We start from the raw sequence: 9,956 nt of genomic DNA on the forward strand, positions 1-9,956 counted from the left end.
CCTCCTCTCTCCCCTCCCCCCTCTCTCTCTTTCTTTCTCAGTCACTCTATCTACCTGTCTGACCTATCTATCTTTATTCACTTTCGCGCCTCATGGCCACGCTCGCGTTGATACGTACAGGAGATGAGTCGTTGACGGTTTTTGTGGCGGTTTATCCCGCTCGAGGTAGCGCCGCGTGCGCGCGTCTCTCGTCGGGTTTCCGTCTATATTTTTATAAAAATAGTCGAATACATGTTCGCAAATAAAAACACCATGGACTTTGAAAAAACATACGAACGAGAAACAATCCTCCTTGTATTGATATCGAATTTACGACAAATATTCGGTAACCTACTTTTTTAAAACCCTCTTTGTAGAACACTCTCTCTTATTTTGTAAAATCCACGTTAGAAATAGATCCAGGGCGAAGTTTAATGCTGGAAAAAAAAAAAGGAAACGGAATATTTTGAAAATAAGCACTATTCTGATTCTAAAGGTTCTATTTCTGATCGCTATTCATAGTTGATTCTTATATTCAAGACGTTCTTAAATACAGTCTTAAGACGTCACCAATCAAACCAATCAGAAGGCCGTATCAATATCTTAAGACATTATTTAGAACTTAATCTTGAAATAAGAACGAACTCTGAATATCGGCCTATATGCCGGTTTTCTTTTTATTATGATATACAGAATCTCATTAGTTATCGGGTTACCTTTTATCTCGCTTATGAAAATATACAATACGCTTGTACGCATCATCAGGGAGCGTCTGTCCATGAGCAAAACTCTTCACGTATACATTAAAGTCAACCATACGAATTGTCTCTGTGTTATCTGTGATATGTCGTCAGATTGTTGTCTCCCTTTTCTGTTATGTCTTGTCTTCTTGTCCCTTAGATGCGTTAGCCATATGACTGATATACATAATAGTATGTTACGAGTCGTGTACTTACGAACCTGGTCTTGTGTTGTTTGTGTTTGCCAGGCTTGCACTTTATGTACCATCCTGTCGAACTTGTCTTATAGTGAACGTCCTAGCATTTTACACGAACGCTGACCTTATTGCGCGCCTCTTGCGTGAACGACTCTGTTGCGTTCTTTTTATTATATCGTTCCTTTTTCTATCATATTATATATATATTATATATATATACATACGATACGAACACGAGATAATAACTCACAAGTGTACATGTTCGCTTTCTGTTCTATCGACGGATCGGCAAGTATTGCTAATCGGCACCGTACAGTTCATGATGAAGAACCCTAAAGGACCGTCTCTCCTTGTCCCTTGTCTGCGTCTATTATCACCTGTCTAAAATGTGCCAATAACCCGACACCAACGCCCTGTGTCTGTCTTTATCCGATATCCGAGGAAATCGAAACCCACCGAAATTATCACACCCAGACCCGGTCAATCCCAAGTTCTACTCTCGTCCGTCTATACCCCCAAGATTCCCGCTTTACTAACTTAACAATGCTTCTTTCTGGCGCGGAGTACTTACTGAAAACAACGAACATTTGCTAATTCCGCTGAAATTATTTCGATTGAAAATTTCGCGATCTCTCGTGCGTCTTGATATTTCTCCGAGTTCGGTCCTCGACGTCCTCGTTCGCGCGAGAACGACGGAAGAGAGGCAGAGAGAGAGAGAAAAAGAATAGACAGATAAACCGAGAGAAAGATTCACTCAAAAACAGAGAAAGAGAATGAAATCGTCGATGATCATTTGCTCGTAAGATTCGGCGGAAAGAAAGAAAAAAAAAAGGAAATAAGTTAGACTAATAATTCCTAACGGCGTCAGGTACGCGTCGCGCGTGTACATTCTCTTCTGTCATTATTTGCATATAGGTTGACTACGACTGCCTTTAGAAATCTCGGTGCATTCGAGCATCATCCGTTTTTCTTTTTCTGTTTATCATTCACTATGGGTTTGGACGTACAGTAGTGACGACTGTGCCTGCCACCTTGCTATGCTCGCACTTGGAGGATCAGCGCCCGCCACCCTCCGGCATAGTTTGATCTCCAAGCCACTCGAAACGAAGGCACGATCAGTGATCGAAACCGATAGCATTGTCTGACAGTGATATCGCATTTCGTTTCTTCGTATATGCGAATATTTGCATTATTCGCGACGGCAGAAAAGCGATTGGCGAATAATATAGAATGTAGACGAACTATCAAGGAAAATAGTGAAAAATTTTTACAATTTGAAAATTTAAGTACTTTATGCAAAATTCAACTACTTCATTCTTGCGAAAATGAACACATGCATTTTTACTTTACATGAAAGTAATCGAGTATTGTTAAAGTATCTGATTATTATTACTTATCTTATACTACTAGTTCGTTCAATGACTTAAATAAAACCATACTGCTATAAGTTATTGTGAATATTATTATATTGTACAAAGAATTTTTCTTGATTTTTTTTTATTTAAAGGAATAAAGCTGTCACTAGTGTGTTGTTTGGACAAAATACCGATACTTTAGCAATTTATAAGAAAATAACAAAAGCGTCGATATATCCGGCGCATTTTTATCTAACGGCAAGAACTGATTTTGTCAAAACTAATCCCGGTTTCGATCCCTGAGCATCCATGAAATTTACTCGATAATTACGACGATTACGATAATTAACGGAAACGATGGTCGATGGTCTTATGTTATGTGACGTTGTGACCACCGATGTCGCGCGGAGCGTTGGGGACGCGTGATCCTCCAAGAACGAATATGCCCCCATACGCAATCCCTTAGAGACTGATAAATATATATATCTATATATCTACATACCGAATGCATATAAATGGGTATATAGCTTGTTACACGGCGCGGGGGTTACCGTAGCTCATGTCGCACGTGCCGCGTTACGTTCGTTACTCGGCCGGCCCAACGAGTGGTATAACAAGCTATATACACACATGCGAACGTGTCGCATATATCTCTTATATACATTATATATATTATCTACGTACCTATATACATCGACCTCATTATATTCAGCACTACACGAATCGCTTAAAATATTCAGCTTCATAACATTTCAACTTTCTCTCGCCGAGAGTCCAGCCTCCCTGGCCTCGTACATCCATTTCTCTCGATCCCTCAATTCCGTCCATGAAAAGTTCATATGATACGTTCTATTATTATATTACATATTACATATCTCACGCCTACTACGTATCTATATATAACATGACTGCATGCCTTTTACTCTCTCACGAGATAATTTTCCTACGAATTTTCCTCCCCCTCCCCCCGTCCCCGTCCCAATCCTCATCCATTCGCTTCGGGACGGAGTATTATGTCTTCTTTCTTTTTTTTCATCTTCTTTTTCTCCCTCTTTTTCTGGTCTCTGAAAATCCTGAAAAGTCAGTGCCGAGAAGAATGTTCCCGCCTCGCTGCCATCGCCACCACCGCGAATGCTGATTTTCGCGAGCACAATGCATCGTCGACGCACTGCGCGTGTTCCGCTGCCTCCGCCGTCCAACCCTCTCGCAACCCTCTCCACTCTCCCCCTTACCCGTTCCGCCACCCCCTCGCCTACGCGGCATTGTTCTATTTGTAAAATCAATTTGTATCGCTCCTCGATTCAGCCAGAGGCATTAGCTTCCCTTGTACGTGGCAAAGCGGCCGTCGAATGTCGGCCGAATGGAGTTGCGGATTGTATTGGCAGCGAAGTGAGAATATTGGATCGCATTGAACCGTTGACCGCGGAAGCTGATTTAACAGACGAAATCGATTGCTCATGTCCGCGCTCGCGTAAAGACACTGGTCGTGCATCGACCGAGTAGTACGATCGCATTACTCGTTAATTAGGCGGGCACTAAGTGGGTATTAACAGTGCCGCCGTTGTTCGCCGGTGAGATCGCTGAAAATTGAATATCGCGATATAATTCGACCGTAGCAACTTCGGAATCAATCTTATGAAAGTGTAAAGTGTATTAATGATTGCGAAGATAATTAAATCGGAAATTGTTGAAGCACGGCATTTATTTCAAAATTAAAGATTAATGTACAATTCTATGATGGTATTTGTGGTTAGATATTTTGAAATGTATTTCCAATATATTTGTATTTAAGTTACGGACAATGTTTCGAACGGAACGCCGTGAAAATTCACGAATTTTTTTTTTTTTTTTTTTTACAAAGTTTTACCTATCTTTACTTCAACGCGCGCATTGATCAAAATTGCATTCCGATCGTAGATAGATGTAAATTGTGAGAATGCTTCGTTTTAAATCAGCATTGCGCGGATTAATGGGTCGACGAAACGATCCCACTTCGGTGGACCTCGATATATCTGTAATTTGTAACAGTCGAGTTGCGGTGATGCGAGGCCAAGTTGTTACCGAACAAGGACTCGGAATAGTAGGCATCAGAGTGTCCGTGGACAGGGACTCGCGCTTTGGATTCACCTTGACTAGAACAGACGGATGGTAAGAATCAATAGTCCACTTATTCTATATTACTCAGCTTCACATTCGAATTCGATTATTATACACTGTTAAATTTATATCAAATTATATTCAATTTGAGTTATTTTTAACTATTTCTATATTTTTTTACTGTTTTAACTCAATAACCAATCATGTCATTAATTTAACTAAAACAATGGAGTCGGACAATTTAACTAAAAAAAATGTGTTAAATTTGATACAAATTATTATTTACTTAGTGCATTCGTTAATATAGAATATCGTTGTTTACTTTTAAAACTAAATAATTTAAATAACTAAATAATTTAATCACAGAATGGATTGATTTACATTTTTTCATATACGTAAAAGTTAAAAATAACAAAATGTTATTTAACTCAAGGGATTATCATTGCTCTCTAATAGTGTATGTTACAATTATTAGTTTTTCTAAATTAAAATAATATAATTTATTTTAAAGATGAAATGATGAAATACTTAAAGACGCCAATGGCAAATTTATTTTGCAAACCTTTATCCGAAATATTATCATTAAAATAGTCTGAAATATGTGTATATAATATTATGTCTAATAATGATTTTTAAGATTTGACACTGATGTGCTAAAAAGAAAATAAAGGTCGATTATCATAGTGCGTATCCAAATATTAAGCCAATTAAAAGACTTTATTTTTAGATGGATTTATTTTTTAGCCTAAAAAGTTAGACGAAATACCTGAATTGGAATAATTTCATGAATGCATATAAATGATACAAATGATTTTAAACGTGCATTCTGGTTTGTCCCTAATAGATATGGTAATGGATAGTAATTCATATTAATATTTCACTACTACACACGTAGAGGCAATTATGCTGTTCGTATTTTAAGCCGATGTAGTTATTACTGTGGCATAATATTATTTTGAAAGAGGGATTTGCACGATTAATGACAGACATCCATAACGTAAATGACGGATACCACGGGCATAATCCAGATTATTATATATGCATTACCATCGCGCTCTGAGAACATTTAAGAGCCGTAATATCTCTAATCTGTATCTGCTAATTGTTGATTATTCTTGAGTGTTGTGTGTGAAATAAGTGGGTCGGTGCTATCGCGGATAATGTATTACCGGTGATAGAAAGGGATTCATAGAAAGAGTTACGCCCGTTGTTACATCCGTGTTACATCCATTTACAGTTATAATGGCGGTCAACACACACACACACACACACATTCATACGCATAGCCGTCATCATCGTTGTATTAGCATTTGCACATACGATGAGCACGACATGCGTAGAGTCGCGGCTGGATGTCCTGCGCGATAGTATCAAGGCTGCATTGTAATGAAAGGGGGAGGGATAGGGGGATGTAGTCGGGAACGGCTACATCAGGCGAGGGTATACAGCAATCCTGGCGAGAATAATTCTGAAACAGGAAAGCGGAGGAGTTGGGATACTAGACCGCATCAAAGCCCGAGCTAATGATGTCGAAAGCTTACTAATTACTCCGTGCAAACCTACGGTACCACGGCTCGGTCCATGGCTCTCGGTGCATCGCGGATCGAAATGCATTCGTATATATTGACCGAATCTACTCGTTACGAAACTTTGTTTCGCTGGCATTCTCTTTCGATTTAATTCATATTAATCCAACGACCGGAACACCGCGCCTACTCGTAATTAATGTTCATAAATGCAAAATAACAAGCGAGCACGTATTATTCCATTCATTGACACGCCTTCAATTATAATATCGTTACAGCGCATTGTAACTTAGATGAAATTTTTCGGCGCGTTATAATTTTATCGTGTATTAACGTAACCTAATTTCACATTTTGTGAATTTTTGCATAATCAAATTTTTAATACGCGAAATGTTGCAGAAAAGTAAAATACAGAAATTATTTTAGTATAAAAGAAAACTAATCTCGTAGAATATTTTATTTTGTCTCAGAAAAATTTGCCTGTATAAACGTGTATTATACAAATGTATGAAAATTATTTCCTAAATAGTTCAATGGGAACTTTAAATCTAACTATAAATAAAATTCAATAAGTACAGTGCTTTTATAAATCCTGTTAAAAATATGTTCTACAGTTTTTGTTTCCAACTTTCAGAGAAGTCAGTAATTTTATATGAGAAGGGATATTACTTCATTAAATTCCATAGCGTACTTTTGAACCTAGATACAAACTTAAATAACGAACAGGCTGAAAGGAAGAAATTACAAAGCACGTATAAATAAAAATCTACTTCATTCATTGTTCACGTCAATAAATAGGACTATAATCATAATAATCCTTCAAACAAGTTTTAAAATTACACATCTCGTTAATACTTTGAAAAAGGCTATTATTGTTCTTTTAGTAATTATTTATATTTCATTGAAAGTTTCATACACAACTTTGTTTCTGAAAAACAAAATAAAAAGATATATCATTTTCAACAGAAATATTTTCATTATTTGCTGCAAGATAAATTTTTTTGTACAAGAAAATGGTTTAAAATTTTGCCAATTAGTAATACGTTTAGAAAATTAATCAAATAGGATGAAGAAACTTTCAAGACACTTTGCGTTCCAATTCTAAAGTCTCGTCAGACATTCATTCCCGGATAAAGTGAGCGCACTATCTTGATCGACCTACGTTGGGATTCTTACGTAATACCGGCAATGGAGTTCGAAATGCATTACGTACTTTGATCAGGTTCGACGTCCTGGTCAATGGTGGAGGCGCCGTGACGCTTCAATTCCAGCGCAGCCCGTTCAAACCCCTTACAAGGACCGTCTTCGTACCCTGGAATCAGATCGTGGTCCTGCCACCCGTTGTGATGATTCTTAGCAAGGAAGGCGAATCGTATAAATCTAACCAGCCGCCGAGCCCGGCAGTTGGTAAGCATCGAGCTTCGGATATGTATTACGGATTTTTTTTTCCTTTTTTATCTTTTTTCTATGTTTTTTTTTTGGTCGGTCGACCTGGTACACATATATCTCATCGTGTTACGTGTCGGATCGCGTTACCCATTAACGTCACAAACGTTTCGATAAACGCGCGTACGTGCTCGATCACCTGAAACCAATCCCGGCGCGCAGAGAAAAGAAGAGATAACAAAAGTAGCGAATGCACATTTTTTTATTATTTGCAAAAGTTCTGTTAGGAAAAAAATTGGTGTGAGTAATTTATTACTGCTTTTCACGACCATGTCGGATCGAATCGCGCGTTACACGTGCGATCTTTATAGGACCCTCATTTTCAGAGTTGTTTAACGTGTGTGGCGTCTTTGTTCCGTCCTTGAGTGTTATACATTTTTGAGTTTCTTATTATTTACGGAGTACAATATAATAGGCTTCCCAGGGATTTCAATGGGACTCTTTAGCGAGCACGGTCCATGTTTGGAGCACGATCACGAGACGCTGCGACCAATTATCGTTAGCACGTGGATGCCTGAGAAAGTTGGCGGTTTGCCTGGGAAGAGCTTGGTCTTTGCTGAAAGTCAAGTAAGTTTCTACTTCGTAAACGATTTAATATCATTATACAGCACGCTCGTTGCTTTAATCAAAATACAGTCTTGATTTCGTCATTATAGTTAGGAAATTTTATGAAATATTTTTAAATGACATAAATTATTATATCTTATTGTATCCGCGAGATCTTAACACGCCTGAATAGCAAGGATAGAAAGAGACATTGGATTCTAAAATAAAAGTTAAATAATAAATTTTATACAGTAAAAAAATAACGAACTTCATTATATGTTACGTGAGACGGAGATGCTTTCAAAGGGGAGCATCAAAGGACACTGCACGAATGTAACAATATTTACGATGGAGATTACAGCACTATGTGACCGCATTAACGCAACGTTAAACATCGCTTGCAGATCGTGCAGGAAAGCATCGCTATTCCTGGCTCCAATCTGCACTTGATGTATCAAAGCAGTCAGGCTGCGGGCTATCTCTCTACCGTGAGGATGCAACTGACCGGGCCGTTCATTCCGAAATCGCTGACGCACGTACACGTGCACGTGGAGATCGAGGGCTCGCTTCACACGAAAACGTACGAGGCCGACCCGAATCTGACACACACGTTTGCCTGGAACAAGAGAAACGTTTACAAGCAGAAGGTGTACGGCGTGGCGCAGGCGAGGATCTCGATCGGCTATCAACATTCCACTTGTCCGTCGGTGATATGGGAGACGCAGACGGCCACTTTGCAGGGATTCGACGTCGATATCTCCGATATCGGTGGATGGGGACTCGACATCCATCACCATTACAACTTCCACGAAGGAATCCTGCAGAAAGGCGATGGCTCTACTCTACATTTCAAACAGTATCCGCGCACTGTGAAAGTGGTAATGGGCACTGGTCTCCAAAGAAGTTTGGTGTGTCAGAATTGCGACGGTCTCGCTAAGGATGCTAGACTCCTGACGCCAGTGGCACTCGCCAGTGGACCTGACGGTAGCATATATGTCGGAGATTTCAATCTCGTGCGCAGAATCACGCCCGAAGGAAAGGTTTACACCGTTCTGATTTTGAGGTAAACTTTTTTTTTACAAGAGATCTGCGAGTCGAAAATTCAATGATGGTTCACATCTAATCCAAACACATCTTTATGCCATCTTTTGCAGTGCGACTCAAGTGGCGTATCAGTATTATCTGTGCATCTCGCCGGCTGATGGACACTTGTATATCAGCGACCCAGAGAAACATCAGATATTGAAAGCACTCTCGTTGGAACAAGTCCAAGATCCAAGCATTAATATCGAGCCCGTTGTTGGAAGCGGTGAGAGATGTATCCCAGGTGACGAGGGCCATTGCGGCGATGAAGGTCCGGCTATCCATGCAAAATTGGCTCATCCTAAAGGTGAAGGACAACTTAAAATACATCTGTCATTTTCTTTGAAAGACACTTGCGCTATTAGAATAACATTGAATAATTTAAAAGATACTTTTATAAAGTAACGAACATATATACACATACATACCGGAACATTTGAGAATTAATATTTTATGAACGAGTAACCCCATTTGGAACACTCTCTTTTATTTTCAGACTGTAGTCTATAGGGAAATTTAAACTATAATTTATTCGAATTTCGGATAAAAAATAAAAAATTGAAAATAGTGAATCTAATATAGTGAACAGAATTTAAAGAAATAATCTGCTTATTGCATAAACTCTTTTAAGAAATTGCAAAGAGTAACATCAAGTTTCTAGTTTCGTTTTAGTTGAAGTTCATCAGTGCTATGCACAGTTAGTATGATTTCCAATCTGACTTCCAAATCCTGATTACGAGCCCTGTGACATTAGACTTCCTTTATTGTAGATTATTATTCTTTTAAAATTTGACATTTTTAAATTACATTCTAACTAAGATAACAAGAATCTTTTAAAATCGTGTTTCATAATAATCGGATTATTCCTTTTTATCTAATTTTAGACAAGAATTGAATTCAGCAATCTTGATAACTCTTAGATAACAAGATCTTTAATTGTTTTTTACGTTTTCACATTTTCAAAGGATTACTTGTAAAAATAATTTA

At 38.4% G+C, this 9,956-nt stretch overlaps 1 protein-coding gene across 1 annotated transcript in view; it reads left to right on the forward strand.

Moving 5' to 3' along the window:
- LOC108750630 (teneurin-a) overlaps nucleotides 1-9,956 on the forward strand; it is a 487,296-nt gene that overhangs the window by 470,175 nt on the left and 7,165 nt on the right. Inside the window, exons 18-22 of the mRNA XM_018490196.1 lie at nucleotides 4,300-4,419; nucleotides 7,117-7,301; nucleotides 7,756-7,907; nucleotides 8,291-8,949; nucleotides 9,041-9,276. Of these exons, the coding sequence (XP_018345698.1) occupies nucleotides 4,300-4,419; nucleotides 7,117-7,301; nucleotides 7,756-7,907; nucleotides 8,291-8,949; nucleotides 9,041-9,276 (1,352 nt within the window). The remainder of the gene's footprint in view (nucleotides 1-4,299; nucleotides 4,420-7,116; nucleotides 7,302-7,755; nucleotides 7,908-8,290; nucleotides 8,950-9,040; nucleotides 9,277-9,956) is intronic.

Source organism: Trachymyrmex septentrionalis, unplaced genomic scaffold, assembly GCF_001594115.1.
Source record: "Trachymyrmex septentrionalis isolate Tsep2-gDNA-1 unplaced genomic scaffold, Tsep1.0 scaffold37, whole genome shotgun sequence".
NCBI lineage: Eukaryota > Metazoa > Arthropoda > Insecta > Hymenoptera > Formicidae > Trachymyrmex > Trachymyrmex septentrionalis.